Raw genomic sequence first — 21392 nt, 5'->3', positions numbered from 1 at the left:
TAGACTTGTGCACATTAGTGGTGACTCGTGAAGGGAAGAGTCATGTTAAACAATGTAAAAAGCTTATGAAGTTGTGTGGAATGCCAGAAGGGGGGAGGTTACATCCCCTGGAGTGGAAGATTGTCTTGAAAAAAAAAAAGGTATCCTAGAAGATAATGGATTGTTGTCTATTGCTAGGGCAGGGGAAAGAGTCTCTGAAAGTCTGTATAGAGAAAATTGGGTAGAAGAGGAAAGAAATAAAAAGAAAAGAGTTTTGAGTTATGTGTATTATAAAAATATATCCTGTGAGCGGCCACCACCATATAATGGTGGCCCAGAGCCATGTGCTAATTCTAAAGGCAGCCATTTTGTGGATGGGCCATGTGCTAATTCTAATAGCAGCCATTTTGTGGATGGGCCATGTGCTAATTCTAATATCAGCCATTTGTGGATGGGCCATGTGCTTATTCTGATGTAGCAGCCATTTTGTGAATGGCAAATGTGTTAATGCTGGCAGCAGCCATTTTGTGGATGGCAAATGTAATTCTGACGGCAGCCATTTTGTGGATGGCAAAAGTGTTAATTCTAATGGTGGCCATTTTGTGGATAGCAAATGTAATTCTGACAGTGGCCATTTTGTGGATGGCAAATGTGTTAGTTCTAACGGCGGCCATTTTGTGGATGGCAAATGTAATTCTGGCGGCAGTCATTTTGTGGATGGCAAAGTGCTAATGCTGGCAGCAGCCATTTTGTGGATGGCAAATGTGTTAATGCTGGCAACAGCCATTTTGTGGATGGCAAATCTAATTCTGACGGCATCCATTTTGTGGCTGTCAAAAGTGTTAATTCTAACGGTGGCCATTTTGTGGATTGCGAATGTAATTCTGATGGCGGCCATTTTGTGGATGGCAAAATGTGTTAGTTCTAACGGCGGCCATTTTGTGGATGACAAATGTAATTCTGGCAGCAGCAACTTTGTGGATGTCAAAAGTGCTAATGCTGGCAGCAGCCATTTTGCAGATGGCAAATCTGTTAATGCTGGCAGAAGCCATTTTGTGGATGGCAAATGTGTTAATTCTAATAGCAGCCATTTTGTGGATGGCAAATGTGTTAATTCTAATAGTGGCCATTTTGTGGATGGCAAATGTGTTAATTCTAATAGTGGCCATTTTGTGGATGGCAAATGTGTTAATTCTGACAGTGGCCATTTTGTGGATGGATGGCAAATGTATTTCTGACTGCGGCCATTTTGTGGATGAGAAATGTGCTGGTCCTGGTGGTGAAAATCTTAGACCAGTGGTCCCCAACTTCAGGCCTTGAGGGCCCCCAACAGTGCAGGTTTTCAGGATTTCTTTAGTATTGCACAGGGGTTGGAATCTAACCCCTGTGCAATACTAAGGAAATCCGGAAAACCTGCACTGTTGGCGGCCCTCGAGGCCTTGACTTGGGGACCACTGTCTTAGACTAAGGCTACACACCACATCACTAAATCCTTGTTATCCAGTAATGACCACTAACGGACAATACTATATTCCTTCGGGAAGTGAACAGGCATTACCGTTTCCTGTCTCAGTGGTTTCCAATGAGGCACCGACCCTTTCCCCTCTCACTCCTGTCGTGAATCCAGCAATCCTCCTACCTGGATCATCCCCGGAACCGATACTTTCTACTGTCACTTCCACTGCCAATTTAGCTACACACCCACATGAGATGCTCCAAGCAACGACCTCTCTTCCCAATGCTTCCACTACAACAGCACTCTCACGCAGTCTACCTAACCCTATACCCGGTACCTCACAGGCTCTCTCGCAGCCAAGCGCACACCTGTATGGGACGGTGGCAACTGTATCAAGGAGGGGCTCAATCTGGGAGGGGGGTACCAATAGCACAGGAAGCACAAAGGAGATGGAATGTTGGCAACCTATTTTTGAACAAGAACTTCCTGAGGGAACCTTGTTAGTGGTGGGAAAGGGTGACATAACAACAATGGAGACAGACGCTATTGTTAATGCTGCCAATCCTCGGTTAGACTACGTTCACACTAGCGTTGCGCCGCCCTGCATCGGCGATGCAACGCGCGACGCACGAAAAAACGCGCGTGCGTCGTTTTTTGACCAAAATCAGACGCACAGAAAATGCAACTTGTTGCATTTTCTTGCGTCCGACGCTAGCGTCGGAAACGACGCAAGTGTCGAAAAACGCCACCCTAAAAACGCACGCGTCCCCTATGTTAAACATAGGGGCGCGTCGCCGCTGCGTCGCCGCTGCGTCGCCGGCGCAACAGCGACGCACATTGGCGGAACGCCAATGTGAACGTAGCCTTAGAGCACAATGGAGGTGTAGCTAGAGCTATAGTGGAAGCAGGAGGGGTGATTATTCAAGCTGACAGTCAAAGCATTGTTGAGTCACATGGTCAGATAGCTGTTGGGGACATAGCGGTTACTATAGCTGGCAATCTTCCGTGTAGAATGATCATACACGCTGTGACCCCTACTTTTGACCCTATTCATCCAGACGTTAGTGCCCAACAACTTCGTGCAGCAATAACTCGCATTTTAGAGTATGCGAATATTAGTGAGCAGATTGAGACCTTGACAATTCCCGCCATTGGTGTTGGCATTTTCGGTTTCCTTGTTCATGCATGTACAAGGGAAATCGTTGGAATTATAATAAACAAGTGTAGCCCCCCAAGCATTTGCTGCCTCTCTGAAATCAGGTTAATTAGTAATGAGGACAGGACTGTTAAAGCTTTTAAGACTGCCTGCATCAACTGGACCCCACACCATGATACTGGAGCTGCCCAAATAGAGCCCCTCATTCCAGGACTGTTACCTCCTCCTGCTCCTCATACACAAGGGATTACATCTGTACTCCCGGTGCCATCTCTACTCCCACCTCAGGTGCCACCACCAAGAGTACCAATGCTCATGTCTGAGGAGCCCACCCTCTACGTCAAGTTTACACCTCAGCAAGCTGCTACTCTGTTGAACCAACTTCCAGATCCAGAAAAACATCCGATGCCTTTCTACAGAAACATGCTTCAAATCCAAAGGAATTACTCAGGCACGTGGCAAGATCTTGAGTTCTGCCAACAACTTAAGAAATGGGCCTCTGATGAGTTGGCTGACCTATCACATATTGTTGCCAATGGATTCAAGATGCCTCCAAGCTGATGCAGCCATTATATGATGACCTTAAGACGTCAGCGTTTCCACTACGTCCCAAATCTGTGGAAGCCTTCTACGCTCTTACACAGGCAATACAGTCTGCACCAGTTCTTGGAATCCCAAATTATCAACTACCTTTTTACTTGTTTGTCAGTGAAGTAGCAGGACATGCTTCCGGAGTCCTAGCACAAAAACATGGGGGAAGAACAAGACCAATCGGCTATTACTCTGCCCGCCTGGACTCAAGCTTCCCTGACTTGCCTCAGAGCTGTTCATGCTGCACATATGCTTCTGGACAAAACTTCTGATATCATCTTAGGGCATCCGGTTCTCTTAATGGCTCCACACGACATAAAAGCTATTCTAGGCCAGACTCAACCTAAACACCTGTTGCTACAGCGTCATATGAGACTCTAATGTTCCCTCTTGATTCCGGATAATGTCACTCTTGTCCACTGCACCATCCTCAACCCGTCCACACTGCTTCCTCTTTCCAGGGGGGATGTGGATGATGATACTGACGCTCTCGGATAAGATGCCTCTACACACTCAGAGGATCATGACTGTCTTGAACAAATGCAGGAAGAAGTAGCCTCCAAGAAAAATGTGTCTGAAGACCCATTCCCACATGCTGACCTGACATTATTCACTGATGGTTCCAGATTTGCAGATGAAACAGGAAGGTTCTATATGGGATATGCCGTGGTTACACATGACCAGGTCATCTTAGCCGGATCCCTACTACTGCACATGTCTGCACAGGAAGCGGAACTTAATGCTTTTACACTGGCTTGTCAGGAAGCGACGGAGAAGGTGGTTAACATCTACACGGATTCAAGATATGCTTTCGGAGTGGCTCATGACTTTGGCAGTATCTGGGCTGCCAGAGGATACCTAACGTCCAGTGGAACTCCTGTAAAGCATGCTGCTACCATACAAGAACTTGTGGCCGCTCTAGATCTACCTTCAGAGGTTGAAGTGATCGAGATCAAAGTTCATGGGAGATTGGATTCTCCAGAAGCAAGGGGAAACTTCTTTGCTGACAAAACAGCAAAAACCTATGCTGCGGATCCATTTGGGAAAGAGAAAGCAGAGGTCACAAGACACTGAAGAATGGACTAAAGGCTCTCTTATGAGGATTATCCATCTACATCAAGACAAGACATCGGATGAAAAGAAGTCATGGCAAGAAGGAGGAGCTAAAAAAAGATGAAGATGGAGTCTGGAGGGTAAACAAAAAGCTCTGTCTACCCTGTAATCTGTACCCCTCGGTGACAGAATGGGCACACGGTATCACCCACAAAGGCAAGAATCAGATGAATGACCTGATTTGGAAGACGTATATGGCACCTGGGATCTCTACTGTCACCCAAAAATATTTCAAGTCCTGCCTTGTGTGTGCAACATGCAATCCAGCACCGCCTCAGAAAGTTACTCAGAAACATTTGGCTAAACCACTCTATCCTTTTTGGAGGATTCAGATTGATCACATTCAAATGCCAAAAGTAGGGAAGTACAAAAATGTATTGGTAGTGACTGACATGTTCTCAGGATGGCCCGAAGCTTATCCAGTAACAAACATGACTGTCAGAGTGACTGTTAAGAGACTGATGACTGAAGTAGTATGCAGACATGGGGTCCTAGAGGTAATTGAGAGTGACCAAGTACCCGCATTCATTACAGCACTGTCTAAGAAACTATGGACATTGGTGGAGCTGATTTGGGTTTACATACTCCATATCACCCACAGAGCAGTGGGAAAGTAGAAACACTGAATGGCACCTTGAAAAATAAAATACTGAAAGCCAGTTAGGAGGTCAGACTTGGACAGACATTTTGCCTGTTGCCTTACACTCAGTCAGAATCACTCCAAGGTGTCCCACTAAACTCACGCCATACGAGATTCTTTTTGGGGGGCCTCCAAGGTTGGGTCAATATTTTCCACAACAGCAAGCCTTAGGAAGTGTGATACTCTTGGTAAATTATGTAATTGTCCTTACTAAAAGAACTGTCAGTAACACATGTACAAGTTTTATCATCCATTCCAGATCCAGATTCCAGTGAAGGTACCCATGCTTTCCAACCTGGTGACTACGTGCTGGTAAAGAAGTTCATCAGAAAGACATCCCTGGAGTCGAGATTTGAGGGTCCCTAACAAGTGCTCCTGACTACTCCTACTTCGGTCAGAGTTGCTGAGCGCCTCCTGGATCCATCTTATTATTATTATTATTATTATTATTTATTGTTATAGCGCCATTTAATCCATCTCTCACATTGTAAACTTGTTAAACAGTTAGGGACAGAGTAGGATCTGACTCGCTTGTCAAAGTCCAGCTACAAAGGGAGGTTTTCCACAAGGGAAAACTTGTCATGTTCAGGACTGCAATAATCAGTGCGATAAGAGGAGTCATGGCGGGAAGATCTCAACATGAAGGCCTAACCAAATAGATAAGAAACAATAGAAAACTATTCTAAATGAGAAGTCATATGTCAGTTGATGTAAATATTTGTTCTATATCTTTACTGTATCCCTTGCGGATAGATGATGGAAATAATATTATTGTATTCCATACTTCTACATTCACACATTCATATGAAATTTCCGAGTAGAGAAGATAGATAGAAAGGACTCTATAATAAGACTTACAGCTCTTTATACGGAAATATTAAACATGTCATCACTTTTCTAAGAAAATATATTTCTTAAGGATTTATTGCGATTAAATTGTCAACAGATTTTGGTAACCACCCATCCAATACACAAAGGCAAAGATACCAAACCATAAATAAATAGTAGTAATAATAATAATAATAATAATAATAATAGATGTTCATGAATTGGGAGGAGCACACAGGACAGGAACTGAGAGTGAATTGGGAGGGGACAAAATAACATCCATTTATATTTAATGAACAGAGGACTCTGCTGACCAAAATAGTTTACACTTTTGTGGTGCACTAAAAGGTGTAGTGCTGGACGGAAGATGTTTCTCCCAGCAGGATAAGTGTTGGCATGTTATTTCCCTAAGGTTGAGGACCTGCAGTGATGTCACGATCATGTGATCAGCCCATGTGATGGATACCTCACCTGTGGGTGTGGCTATAGACTATGTAATGGAGTTTCTTTTGTTTGGCACATGTTATTCTGGGGAGGGAACTAGGCTGGAAGGAGCCTGAACTGTCTTCTCTCCCACACATGTCACAAAGGTTGGTGACACAACTGTTAGCAGCCCTGGGAATGGCACCTGGCGGAGGCCGCTGACCTGGCAGCCGCTTAGTTAAGCCCGTCCCGTATAAGGGTGAGTCTGAGACCAGTGGTTCTCCAAGCTGGAGTATGTTTGGTTTTTCTCTTACTTTTTTGTCACGGACTGTTTAAAGTGCCAATAAACCACTGAAGTTTGGACTGCAAGCCTGTGTGTTGCCTCATTACTGCGGCCCTGCCATTGCTCACCTGAGCTAATCCCTACACTTTATAGAAAATAGAGATAGAGTGGACCTTGCTGACCATAAAAGCATACTATCTACAAGAAAGAGACTTACTTTCGCAGATGGAAAACAACTAAGCCATACAAACTATGCTCCACTGGGAACCGCTGATCTGTGATGGCCCCAGTACTGACCACCAATGTGCAAGGTAAGATAAGCTGCTAGATTTAACAGCTGCAGGCATTATGAGGAAGCCCGCACAGCCACAGAAAAAGTTAGAAACCTCATGCTTCAGCAGTGTGGAAAATGGTGCAGGGAATTTTTTTTTGTGTGATCTGCTAATCGATTCTCAAAGTGTTTGAATTTGAATGAAACTGTGAATTTCAGGAAATTTGCATAGAACTATCTGCCATGGGTAAATCCGCTCATCTATAAACATATCTGAATGTAGCTTGACTTAACAAAACAATGTTGTACTATGTGCAGTATAGTCTTGACTTATTAAAAATGAAAATTAATCATTGATACAAGAAATAAAATCAACAAGGTTACTGGTCATCTGTGGCCACATGTCATAATGGCGTTTCATCATATGAGGTCACTGATTTCACTTTTTTGTGTTAATTTTATATACACTGAAGAGCAAAAGGGTAACAATATTTTGAACTTTTGAGTATCGGGCTCAGTATCTCATCATCCACTACTGCTTCAAACATAAGACTGTCATCATTATATAGACAATCATCTCGGCTATCTCATTCAGAAATTTGACTTGCAACTATTTACATATGATTAATTATGCAGATTTTTGTCAAGTCAGTTGTTACTGTATTGATCCTGAAAATCTATATTTTAATTTTTACTATTTTGATAGTATGTTGAAAATCAACTTTTGGCTTTCAACACTGCCTGAATTCTTCTGGGCATGTTGTCTATTAGATTCAAGCATGTCTTGACCGAAATCTGATGCCAGGTCTATCACTCACAATCCCAAAGTTGGTGCATACTGATCAACTCATTTGGTTATGTATAAAGATGTTTCTTTAACTATACCCACAAGTGTTCGAGGGAGTCATTCCAGCACCTCTACTTCATTGTCATTGAACTATTTCTTCACCAATCTTGACGTATGCTTCAGGTAATTGTCCTGCAGGAACACTGTCATTATTTTCATACCCATAGTACTCAAGTATACAAAGTAACTTGTAGGATACTCAAATAAAGCTTAGCATTGAGACCACCATCGATTGTGGTCAAATATCCAATGCCTTTGGCTGTGAAACAACCCCTATCATCAAGCTTTCTCTATGGAACTTGACAGTCTCTTCAATTTCTCAATATGTTAGCCCCTTTCATCAGAGACTAGTCTATTGAGGTTAGTCTCATATCTCCAAATAATCTGTTTCCAATATTCTACTATTCAATTTTCGTACCTTTTTCCTACGATTCCCATGACGATATTGAAGTCGAGGTTTCATCACTTTGTTTTGTGCCAACTTTCAAGACTTGAGTAATGTGCATGACAAGGTGTTTGCATGGACATCTGTGATCTCACTATTACAAAGCATATGAGCCATTTCCACAGCCAAGTTTGTCGTGCCAGAACTGATAGACCTTGTGATGAGCAGGCTTGTTGGTTTTTTTTTTGTTTTTTTTTGCTTAGACGGCCACCTTTTAGCTTTTGAATGGATGGACGGACTTCACTTTTTATTCTTCCAACTGCCTTGGCTGTTACATGGTGCAGTTTGGCAATTTTCTTAGCCGAGTGACCGCTATCGATGAGCTGGATTATGTGGTTTCTCTTTTCTGAGGAAATCTTCTTAATGGCTGTTCCTCGATTCGAACCAGTGACCTTTAGATTGTGAATCCACACACTGAGCTATTAGGGAATGTGAGAACAGGTTGTATTTTGTAGTATACAGGAAGAAAAAGATACTTCCACCACCAGTACCAAAACAGTAACAATGCAGTGACAGGACAAGAATCTGCATAACTAATAATTTGCTAAATAGTTACAAGTCAAATTTATGTATGAGATATCAAGATGATTGTCTATAAACTGATGGTAGTGTCAAGTTCGAAGCAGTAGTGGACGGTGATATATGGAGCCTGAATGTCAAAAGATCAAAACATTGTTATCCATTTGCATGTCAGTGTATATTTAGTTAATAATTAACATAAATAACAATGATCCACATAAACAATGAATGAACAAAAACAGATAGAAAAATAATACTGAAGATAAAATGAGAACAGATACTTTAAAACATTTTTACTTTGACATGTCACAACACAGTGAATGTAAGATTATTAATTTCTGATATTTTCTGACAGTTTAATATACCTTTATTGTCAAAACCCTTATCTTACTTTTAAATAAATTTCTTCCATAAAAACTAGTCAACCTGTTCCCAGCAGTATAATTTTTTTTATATATAAAACGTGAGTGTAATTGGAAATTTGAATGAAAAGGCCAATAAAAAACAGTTGTAGAGAATGATTCTGTCATCTACTATTGAAGTCTATAGATAAGACATTTTATTAACCCCTTCATGACCCAGCCTATTTTAACCTTAATGACTTGGCCATTTTTTGCAATTCTGACCAGTGTCCCTATATGATTTAATAACTCAGGAACGCTTCAACGGATCGTGGCGATTCTGAGACTGTTTTTTTCGCGACATATTGGGCTTCATGATAGTGGTAAATTTAGGTCAATAATTTTTGCGTTTATTTGTGAAAGAAATGGAAATTTGGCAAAAATTTTGAAAATGTCACAATTTTCAAATTTTGAATTTTTATTCTGTTAAATCAGAGAGGTATGTGACACAAAATAGTTAATAAATAACATTACCCACATGTCTACTTTACATCAGCACAATTTTGGAAACAACTTTTTTTTGCTAGGAAGTTATAAGGGTTAAAATTTGACCAGCGATTTCTCAATTTTACAGCAAAATTTACAAAACCATTTTTTTTAGGGAACGCCTCACATTTGAAGTCAGTTTGAGGGGTCTATATGGCTGAAAATACCCAAAAGTGACACCATTCTAAAAACTGCACCCCTCATAGTACCCAAAACCACATTGAAGGAGTTTATTAACCCTTCAGGTGTTTCACAGCAGCAGAAGCAACATGGAAGGAAAAAATGAACATTTAACTTTTTAGTCACAAACATGATTTTTTAGCAATTTTTTTTTTATTTTACCAAGGGTAAAAGGAGAAACTGCAGCCCAAACGTTGTGGTCCAATTTGTCCTGAGTACGCTGATACCCCATATGTGGGGGGAACCACTGTTTGGGCGCACGACAGGGCTCTGAAGGGAAGGAGCGCCATTTGACTTTTTGAATGAAAAGTTGGTTCCAATCTTTAGCGGACACCATGTTGCGTTTGGAGAGCCCCTGTGTGCCTAAAGATTGGAGCTCCCCCACAAGTGACTCCATTTTGGAAACCAGACCCCAAGGATCTTATCTGGATGCATAGTGAACATTTTAAACCCCCAGGTGCTTCACAAATTGATCCGTAAAATGAAAAAGTACTTTTTTTTCACAAAAAAAAGTTCTTTTAGCCTCAATTTTTTTTCATTTTCACATCAGCAAAAAGGATAAAATTGATCCTAAAATTTGTTGGGCAATTTCTCCTGAGTACAGCGATACCTCACGTGTGGGTAAACCACTGTTTAGGCACATGACAGGGCTCGGTAGGGAAGGAGTGCCATTTGACTTTCTGAAAGAAAAATTAGCTCCAATCGTTAGCGGACGCCATGTTGCGTTTGGAGAGCCCTTGTGTGCCTAAACATTGGAGCTCCCCCACAAGTGACCTTATTTTGAAAACTTGACCTCACCAAGGAACTTATCTAGATGCATAGTGAGCATTTTAAACCCACAGGTGCTTCACAAATTGATCCGTAAAAATGAAAAAGTACTTTTTTTTCACAAAAATTTTCTTTTAGCCTCATTTTTCTTTTCATTTTCTCATGGGCAACAAGATAAAATGGATCCTAAAATTTGTTGGGCAATGCCTCCTGAGTACATCGATACCTCATATGTGGGGGTAAACCACTGTTTGGGCGCAAGGCAGGGCTCAGAAGGGGAGGAGGGCCATTTGAGTTTTTGAATGGAAAATTGACTCCAATTGTTAGCGGACACCATGTCGCGTTTGGAGATCCCATGTGCGCCTAAACATTGGAGTTCCCCCACAAGTGACCCTATTTTGGAAACTAGACCCCCAAGGAACTTATCTAGATGTGTGGTGAGCACTTTCAACCCCCAAGTGCTTCACAGAAGTTTATAATACAGAGCCGTGAAAATAAAAAATAATTTTTCTTTCCTCAAAAATGATTTTTTTTAGCCCGCATTTTTTATTTTTACAAGGGTGACAAGAGAAATTGGATGCCAAAAGTTGTTGTCCAGTTTGTCCTGAGTATGCTGGTACCCCATATGTGGGGGTAAACCACTGTTTGCGCACACGTCGGGGCTCGGAAGGGAAGTAGTGACGTTTTGAAATGCAGACTTTGATGGAATAGTCTGCGGGCATCACGTAGCGTTTGCAGAGCCCCTGATGTGCCTAAACAAAAGAAACCCCCACAAGTGACCCCATTTTGGAAACTAGACCCCCATGGAACTTATCTAGATGTGTGGTGAGCACTTTGAACCGCAAAGTACTTCACAGAAGATTATAACGCAGAGCCGTAAAAATAAAAAATATTTTTTCTTTCCTAAAAAATGATTTTTTTTAGCCTGCATTTTTTTATTTTCACAAGGATGACAAGAGAAATTGGATGCCAAAAGTTGTTGTCCAGTTTGTCTTGAGTATGCTGGTACCCCATATGTGGGGGTAAACCACTGTTTGGGCACATGTCGGGGTTGGAAGGGAGGGAGCACCAGTTGACGTTTTGAATGCAAGATTGGCTGAAATCAATAGTGACACCATGTCGCGCTTGGAGACCCCCTGATGTGCCTAAACAGTGGAAACCCCTTAATTCTAACTCCAAAACTAACCCCAACACACCCCTAACCCTAATCCCAAATCTAACCATGACCCTAGTCACAACCCTAACCCCAACACACCCCTAACAACAACCCTAACCCCAACACATCCCTAACCCTAATCCCAACCATAACCCTAACACACCCCTAACCCTAATCTTAACCCTAATTCCAACCCTAACCCTAATTCTAACCCCAACTAATTCCAACCCTAACCCTAAGGCTATGTGCCCATATTGCAGATTTGTGTGCGGAGTTTTCCGCACTGGTTTTGAAAAATCCGCAGGTAAAACACACTGCATTTTATCTGCGGATTTACCGCGGATTTTCAGTGTTTTTTGTGTGGATTTCACCAGCGGATTCCTATACAGGAACAGGTGTAAAACGCTGCAGAATCCGCACAAAGAATTTACATGCTGCGGAAAATACTGAGCAGTATTTTCTGCACCATGGGCACAGCGGATTTGGTTTTCCATAGGTTTACATGGTACTGTAAGATTTTGGAAGATGGCGGCGCCCATGCAGAAGATGGACGGACACCGGGAGGGACCCCGGAGGTCGGTAAGTATGAGCGGGTGGGATCGGAACACGGGGGGTGTTATCAGAGTACGGGGGAAGCGGACAGGAGGTCAGAGGGGAGCAGAGAACAGGACGGAGCAGAAGAGATCGGTGGCGGGGGCAGATCATGGTCTCCAGCCATGGCCGATGATATTGCAGCATCGGCCATGGCTGGATTGTAATATTCCACCAATTTTCATTGGTGAAATATTACGATTGCTCTGAATGAAAGTGAAATGTCACTTTCAACAGCCAATCAGAGCGATCGTAGCCACGGGGGGGGGGGGGTGGGGGGGTGGGCGGGGCAAGTACCACTCCCTCTATCCCTGCAAGCCAGGTGAAATTGGAGTTAACCCTTTCAACCGATCTGCAGGGACGCGATCCCTCCATGACGCCACATAGGTGTCACAGGTCGGATTGGCACCGATTTTCATGACGCCTACGTGGCGTCACAGGTCGGTAAGGTGTGAAAAAGCTTCCTTTTCCTTCCTAAGAATAAAAGGTCAAAACTGTTATAGGCAACAAGAAATCATATTTTTGAGGGCAGAAAACACTTTAAATAATTACATAGATTGATATTTCTGTGATCAATTTCCTTGGCTGACAGATGTACCGATTGGGAACATTTGTGTAGTTCAACAAAAAAATCATACAAGAGTTTGCTTGTTCTAGAACACAACAGAAAAGGATCAAATAGATCTTTGAAAGCATGTAGTTTTATGATTGCCTTTCAAATATGTATATTTATTTAATCTGAGGCATAACCTGAAGCTCCTGGACCCCAAAGCAAAATATGTAGTAAGGTACTCAATTTTTAAATCTTAAACTCACAAAATTGGACTCACTTGGATATTCTTTAGGGTGTGTCTTTTCTGACCAGTTCCCATAGAATGTCAATCTGTATTTAGCAGTTCCACATGCACAACAGTCTGGGATAGCCTTTTCATTTCCACTGTCAATTGTTGCATCTGAAAAATCAACAAAATTTTAACATGTTCTATGTAAATAACTCTGTCACCAGATGCACCACCTCCTAGTTCTTACTCAAGATGTTGGTCAATTCTGGAGACATTCTTAAAGCGAATTCGTCAGAAGGATTTTGCTCAGTAACTTATTGACACTGTCAGTTGGCACTGCTATACTGATTAAAATGATACCTGGGGTGATGAAATCCGTCTTGTGGTTCTTGTGTAATCAGTTGTCTCTGGTCTAGAGCAGGAAGATAAGACTCGGCTTACAGTCCTGCCCCTGAGCACAGGCATATCATTTACTGCAAAAATCTAACACTGATTGCACAAGAACCACAAGATGGATTTCATTACTCAGGTATCATTTTAATCAGTATAACGGTGCCAACATGACAATGTCTGTAGGTTACGGAGCAAAATCCTGCTGACAGGGTCACTTTAAGTTAAGTTTTGTATGAGTTTTCTGACCACTAAGAATATAACTAAGTTGACTCAAAAACCTTAAGAAGAATACTTCCACTGGTCATGTAAGTTTAGCTGCATCGTAGTATCACTGGTAATGAGGGTCATGTACCCCACCTTCTTATGGAATTAATATTTAGTCCACTGCTACACGACCAACGCAAACAACTACTGTAGTAATGATATCATCATTGAACATTTTTCACTGCTTTTGTCATAAATTGACAAATACAATCTGTGTAAATCTATGTAAAATTTTCACTGCCTGGAAACACAATATATTTCAATTTCAATTATGTGAAAGGGTCTGAAAACCCCATTACTACTGTGTCCAATAATAGTTGTTTTTCTCCTTCAACAGTTTCAAATGTAAAGCTTTAAGAGGAGGTTGTAGTGTTATACCAGAAGACTTTATGTGATGCTAGCATGGGTTCTACCAATAAATGAAACACATTTGGGGTATTTATTAATAACTCTGTAAACTAGACACTTTCCAAAGGTTAAAGTATTTTACTTTCAGCCCAAATTCAGTTCAGCCCAAATTATCCAGGCTGCATAAGATATTTACTGGAACACTTAACATAACTAGACAGACATTAAGCTGCCTTATAGGAAAAAAAGACCGGTCTCAGGTGCGCAGGATGAAGGACACAGACATCAGTTTAGGTAGAACCACAACGCGTTTCAACGGCATACGCCGTCTTCTTCAGGTGGATATTAAGCTGCCATATAGCATACATGTGTGTCAGAAAATAGGGCTAGAACTAAAAAAATATTTTCAAATAAAATGTGTGCAAGCTCAAAGCTAGTAGTAGTCTCACCTTGCTCACACATTCTTTTTGTAAGTGATCCTTCATCTTGGAAGTAAATAATTTTCTTTTGTACAATGCTTGCTCTAGAGGAAAAACAAAACAGTAAAACAGAATTATTGAATAACAAACAAGACGAAGTAAACAAAAGGGTGTACATATTAATTACAGCCTAAATTGAAAGCTGCTAATTTAATTTGCCATATTTGTAACTAGGTTTTACTAACATACCAAAGAGAAGAATTAAAGAAAAAAAGTTTTATGAAGTGGTAGATAGTTCACCAATTTTTTTCTGCAAATTACATACCATTGTGAATATTAAAATAACTGGCAAACAAAAAAGCTAAGTTGAGGATCTTACTTTCTTTTTATCGAACCTGTATATGGCCTTTTCCAATTCATATCAACCTCACCCTTCCCTTCCAAATTCTGCCAATTCCAGCTCAACAGCTGAGCTAACAACGTACACAGGGTTGGACTGGGTTGTCTGGGGCCCACAGGGGAAAGGACTCTAGGGGCCCACCATACAGCTATATGCAAATATTTGTTAGCCGTTAGCCTCTATAGTAGAACATGGACTGTAAAATTGTATTGGCACCCTCAGCCCAATACTTGGTTGCACAACCTTTAGCCAAAATAACTGCGACCAACCACTTCCGGTAACCATCAATGAGTTTCTCTCAATGCTCTGCTGGAATTTTAGACCATTCTTCTTTGGCAAACTGCTCCAGGTCCCTGATATTTGAAGGGTGCCTTCTCCAAACTGCCATTTTTAGATCTCTCCACAGGTGTTCTATGGGATTCAGGTCTGGACTCATTGCTGGCCACCTTAGAAGTCTCCAGTGCTTTCTCTCAAACCATTTTCTAGTGCTTTTTGAAGTGTGTTTTGGGTAATTGTCCTGCTAGAAGATCCATGACCTCTGAGGGAGACCCAGCTTTCTCACACTGGGCCCTACATTATGCTGCAAAATTTGTTGGTAGTCTTCAGACTTCATAATGCCATGCACACGGTCAAGCAGTCCAGTGCCAGAGGCAGCAAAGCAACCCCAAAACATCAGGGAACCTCCACCATGTTTGACTGTGGGGACCGTGTTCTTTTCTTTGAATGCCTCTTTTTTTCTCCTGTAAACTCTATGTTGATGCCTTTGCCCAAAAACCAAAAAGCTCTACTTTTGTCTCATCTGACCAGAGAATATTCTTCCAAAATGTGTTAGGCTTTTTCAGGTAAGTTTTGGCAAACTCCAGCCTTTTTTATATCTCAGAGTAAGAAGTAGGGTCTTCCTGGGTCTCCTACCATACAGTCCCTTTTCATTCAGATGCCAACTGTTGTGATAGGCAATTCATGAACACAATGTGCATAGCGATCAGAGCACATACAGTGATCTGACAATAACCCAAAATAATCGAACGAGCTCTGAGACGTGGGAACTCTGCAGACCGCAATCCCTGATCCTCTCCAAACACAACTAGAGGCAGCTGTGGATTGCGCCTAACGCTACCTATGCAACTCGGCACAGCCTGAGAAACTAACTAGCCTGAAGATAGAAAAATAAGCCTACCTTGCCTCAGAGAAATACCCCAAAGGAAAAGGCCGCCCCCCACATATAATGACTGTGAGTAAGATGAAAAGACAAACGTAGGGATGAAATAGATTCAGCAAAGTGAGGCCCGATATTCTAGACAGAACGAGGATAGGAAAGATAACTTTGCGGTCTACACAAAACCCTAAAGAAAACCACGCAAAGGGGGCAAAAAGACCCTCCGTACCGAACTAACGGCACGGAGGTACACCCCTTGCGTCCCAGAGCTTCCAGCAAAACAAATAGACAAGCTGGACAGAAAAAATAGCAACAAATAGCAAAGAGGCACTTAGCTATGCAGAGCAGCAGGCCACAGGAATGATCCAGAGATACACAAGTCCAACACTGGAACATTGACAGGAAGCATGGATCAAAGCATTAGGTGGAGTTAAGTAAAGAAGCAGCTAACGAGCTCACCAGATCACCTGAGGGAGGAAACTCAGAAGCTGCAGTACCACTTTCCTCCACAAACGGAAGCTCCCAGAGAGAATCAGCCGAAGTACCACTTGTGACCACAGGAGTGAACTCTGCCACAGAATTCACAACAGCCAACGGATAGTACGGGTTGACACTGTTGTACCCTCGGACTGCAGGGCAGCTTGAACTTGTTTACATGTTAGTCGAGGTTCTTTATCCAACATCCGCACAATCTTGCGTTGAAATATCTTGTCAATTTTTCTTTTCCGTCCACATCTAGGGAGGTTAGCCACAGTGCCATGGGCTTTAAACTTCTTGATGACACTGTGCACGGTAGACACAGGAACATTCAGGTGTTTGGAGATGGACTTGTAGCCTTGAGATTGCTCATGCTTCCTCACAATTTGGTTTCTCAAGTCCTCAGACAGTTCTTTGGACTTCTTTCTTTTCTCCATGCTGAATGTGGTACACACAAGGACACAGGACAGAGGTTGAGTCAACTTTAATCCATGTTAACTGGCTGCAAGTGTGATTTAGTTATTGCCAACACCTATTAGGTGTAGCACAATTAACCTATACTCTAAAAATATGTACAATACCTATTTTATTAATTACATGAATCCATAAAAACAACCACAGACATAATACCACAAACAACCGTGCTCTCTATCTAGCCCTAGACAAAGGGCCCTCAATGACCACTACCTGTCAGCGGAGGTTGGCACCCTACACCCAATCGAGATTGGCGCCCCCACTCAAAGTCGGCTAGCCCTGTTACTCCTATTTATGCCCTAAACACATGTGTCACAATTGGGCCTCCATTTACTCAACAGAAAATGATAGGGTAAGGATGAATCAGCAGCCGATATAGCCCATAATGGTATTGGGCTACCAAAAAATTGACAGGGTGAGAGACACAGACTCACAAAGTGCAAAACTGTGCAAAAAATAAAGTGCTATTAGTGAAAAAAATCCTTGCTATACTGCTCCCTATAATCTTGGTACCTGCCTAGCCGCGGGGGTTGGCACCCTACTGTACAGCGGAAATGGCGCCCCCACTCCACATCGGCTATCCCTGAAAGTCCCTATGAGTGACTATATCAATAGACAGGGAAAAATACATTTCATAGAAGTTGATATACATAAAGACACAATGTGGCAGGTATACTGATAAAATAACACATTAGCTGGAATACAGACTAGGTCTATATACAGAGATGAAGCAGTAAAGAAGTATATATCCAAATGATTTAGGGAATGTTCATTAATGTGCCTCAATCCACCAATATGCTTTGATATTGCACACAGTTGGAGGTCACATATCCAAAATCAAAAATGAATACCTTAGATGTCATTAGATATCCCATATATATACACATTCTTAGCTTGATTGACCACTCTAGTCTGATAATGTGTACATAGTGATAAAACTACGGAGCAGTTAGCAAGGAAGTGATACTCATCATTCAGAGGATGTCATAATGCGCCTCAACGCGTTTCACCTAACGGATCATCAGGAGGCATAGATGAATGGATGTGTCATGGAGTCATCCAAAAACTCACACTTATATAGATACCGATATCAGTTAGAAAGGAAGTAAAGATACCTAACGCTAGAAGATGAAATGCGGCTCAAACTGAATGCTGTCCCTAGCAATATAGTTAAAGGCCACTAGAACATGGACGACCCACTGCTGCATTGGTGGTGTACTCACAGATATCATCATATGTGTTAGACGCCATGTTGCCAAGGCGCAACCCGTCCCATTATCAGGGACTAAATCATATATAAAGTAAATACCTCACATGTGCTCTAGCGCCCCTGATGATATCGGCATGCTTGACATGTGGAGCGCACCTCATCGCACTTCCTTCAGTGCATGTGACCGGAAGAGACAAGCGCTCACCACATGTGTGACTTCGCATGTCCAGGTTGCCAGTTGCTAAGCGGCAGGCTGATCACCAACAAGGTAGACATTAGTGGTGGAGCGCCGAACAGATATGTAAATGCTCTTCTCCCAGTTTACCATTCCTATGTGGAGCGCACCTTACAACGCTTCCTACAGTGGATATGACCGGAGGAGGCAAGCGCTCCCCACCTGTGTGACTGCGCATGTCCAGGTTTCCGGTTGCTAAGCACCAGGCTGATCACCAATGAGATAGACATTAATGGTGGAGCGCAGAACAGATATGTAAATGCACTTGTCTCACTTTGCCGTTGCTATGCAACCACCTGGAGATTGATACGAAAGCACAGAGGCACTTATTATACAGCAGATCAGCTGTACTTTAGTGGTGTATATTATATAAAGGGCTATATATAGCTAAAAAGATGTAATAAGTGCAATAGCCGCATCCCAATGGAGCAAGGAATATGGACAGCACTAAAACTCGCATACATATAGACTGTATATGTGCCAGTACCCATCTATAATGATTATACAATTATCACAGCTGAGACTCATTAACCCCTTAATCCCATATGACGTACTATCCCGTCGAGGTGACCTGGGACTTAATTCCCAGTGACGGGATAGTACGTCATATGCGATCGGCCGCGCTCACGGGGGGAGCGCGGCCGATCGCGGCCGGGTGTCAGCTGACTATCGCAGCTGACATCCGGCACTATGTGCCAGGAGCCGTCACGGACTGCTCCCGACACATTAACCCCCGACACACCGCGATCAAACATGATCGCGGTGTGCCGGCGGTACAGGGAAGCATCGCGCAGGGAGGGGGCTCCCTGCGGGCTTCCCTGAGACGATCGGTACAAGGTGATGTGCTCACCTTGTACCGAGCGTCTTCTCCCTGCTGGCCCCGGATCCAAAATGGCCGCGGGGCTGCATCCGGGTCCTGCAGGGAGTACTTCCGGGTCGCCTGCAGGTGCTGGAAAGCCTGCAGCGATGTCAGTGAGATCGCCAATCTTACAGAGTGCTGTGCAAACTGTAAGATCGGCGATCTGTGATGTCCCCCCTGGGACAAAGTAAAAAAGTAAAAAAAAAAATTTCCACATGTGTAAAAAAAAAAAAAAATTACTAAATAAATAAATAAAAAAAATATATATTATTCCCATAAATACATTTCTTTATCTAAAAAAAAAAAAAACAAAACAATAAAAGTACATATATTTAGTATCGCCGCGTCCGTAACGACCCGACCTATAAAACTGTCCCACTAGTTAACCTCTTCAGTGAACACCGTAAGAAAAAAAAAAAAAAAAAACGAGCCAAAAAACAATGCTTTATTATCATACCGCCGAACAAAAAGTGGAATACAACGCGATCAAAAAGACGGATATAAATAACCATGATACCGCTGAAAATGTCATCTTGTCCTGCAAAAAATGAGCCACCACAAAGCATAATAAGCAATATAATAAAAGAGTTATAGTCCTGAGAATAAAGCGCTGCCAAAATAATTAAGGGTTAGGGCTAGGGTTAGGGTTGGGGCTAGGGTTAGGGTTGGGGCTAGGGTTAGGGTTGGGGTTAGGGTTGGAGCTAAAGTTAGGGTTAGAGTTGGGGCTAAAGTTAGGGTTAGGGTTGGGGCTAAAGTTAGGGTTAGGGTTGGGGCTAAAGTTAGGGTTGGAGCTAAAGTTAGGGTTAGGGTTTGGATTATATTTACGGTTGGGAGTAGGTTGGGACTAGAATAAGGGGTGTGTCAGGGTTAGCGGTGTGGTTATGGTTTCCGTTGGGATTAGGGTTAGGGGTGTGTTAGGGTTTCAGGTAGAATTGGGGAGTTTCCACTGTTCAGGCACATCAGGGGCTCTCCAAACGCGACATGGTGTCCAATCTCAATTCCAGCCAATTCTGCGTTGAAAAAGTAAAACAGTGCTCCTTCCCTTCCGAGCTCTCCGGTGCGCCCAAACAGGGGTTTACCCCAACATATGGGGTATCAGCGTACTCAGGACAAATTGGGGTACAACTTTTGGGGTCCAAGTTCTCTTGTTATCCTTGGGAAAATAAAAATGTGGGGGGCTAAAATTCATTTTTGTGGGAAAAATAAGATTTTTTTTATTTTCGCGGCTCTGCGTTGTAAACTGCAGTGAAACACTTGGGGGTTCAAAGTCCTCACAAGACATCTAGATAGGTTCCTTGGGAGGTCTAGTTTCCAATATGGGGTCACTTGTGGGAGGTTTGTACTGTTTGGGTACATCAGGGGCTCTGCAAATGCAATGTGACGTGTTATGACCTGGTGGTTAGGAGCACCCGGAATGACCTGACAGTTAAACCTCATACAGGACGAGCTCTGGGATGTGGGAGCTCTGCTGACCGCAAGCCCTAATCCTATCACACACACTAGAAATAGCCGTGGAGCGCTCCTGACCAGACCTATGCGCCTCGTCACAGCCTAAGAACTATCTAGCCCTAGAGATAGAAAATTAAGCCTACCTTGCCTCAGAGAAATTCCCCAAAGGTAAAGGAAGCCCCCCACATATATTGACTGTGAGTAAAGATGAAAGTCACAAACGCAGAAATGAAACAGATTTCAGCAAAGGGATGCCAGACTTACTAAATAGACAGAGGATAGGAAAGGTAACTTTGCGATCAGCACAAAAACCTACAAAAGACCACGCAGAGTGTGCAAAAAAGACCTCTGCACCGACTCACGGTGCGGAGGGGCCACTCTGCATCCCAGAGCTTCCAGCTAGCAAGACAAAATCATGAAAACCAGCTAGACAAGAAAACAATGAACAAATAATGACTATCAGGAACTTAGCTTATGCAGGAGAAGGCAGGTCACCAGAGAGATCCAGGAGCGAACTGAACCAATGCAAAAACATTGACAGCTGGCATGGAGTAACAATCTGAGAGGAGTTAAATAGAGCAGTCAACCAAAGGATAAACCACGTCACCTGTGTAAGGAACCTCAGAAGCAGCAGCTTCACTCACAGCCACCAGAGGGAGCCCATAGACAGAACTCGCCGAAGTATCATTCACGACCACAGGAGGGAGTTCGACAACAGAATTCACAACAGTACCCCCCCCCTTGAGGAGGGGTCACCGAACCCTCACCAGAGCCCCCAGGCCGATCAGGATGA

General features: G+C 42.7%; 1 protein-coding gene across 4 annotated transcripts in view; it reads right to left on the bottom strand.

Annotated features, from left to right (window-relative positions):
* The window catches only part of SPON1 (spondin 1), a 1002740-nt gene that overhangs the window by 534760 nt on the left and 446588 nt on the right, over positions 1-21392 (bottom strand). For all 4 annotated transcript variants that reach the window (XM_069739940.1, XM_069739943.1, XM_069739942.1 and 1 more), the window contains 2 exons: positions 14370-14443; positions 12964-13086 (listed from right to left, as the gene is read on the bottom strand). In XM_069739940.1, the coding sequence (XP_069596041.1) occupies positions 12964-13086; positions 14370-14443 (197 nt within the window). The remainder of the gene's footprint in view (positions 1-12963; positions 13087-14369; positions 14444-21392) is intronic.

The sequence above is a fragment of the Ranitomeya imitator genome, chromosome 9 (assembly GCF_032444005.1).
Source record: "Ranitomeya imitator isolate aRanImi1 chromosome 9, aRanImi1.pri, whole genome shotgun sequence".
In the NCBI taxonomy this organism is placed as follows: domain Eukaryota; kingdom Metazoa; phylum Chordata; class Amphibia; order Anura; family Dendrobatidae; genus Ranitomeya; species Ranitomeya imitator.
This window is presented reverse-complemented; position numbering and strand designations above follow the sequence as displayed.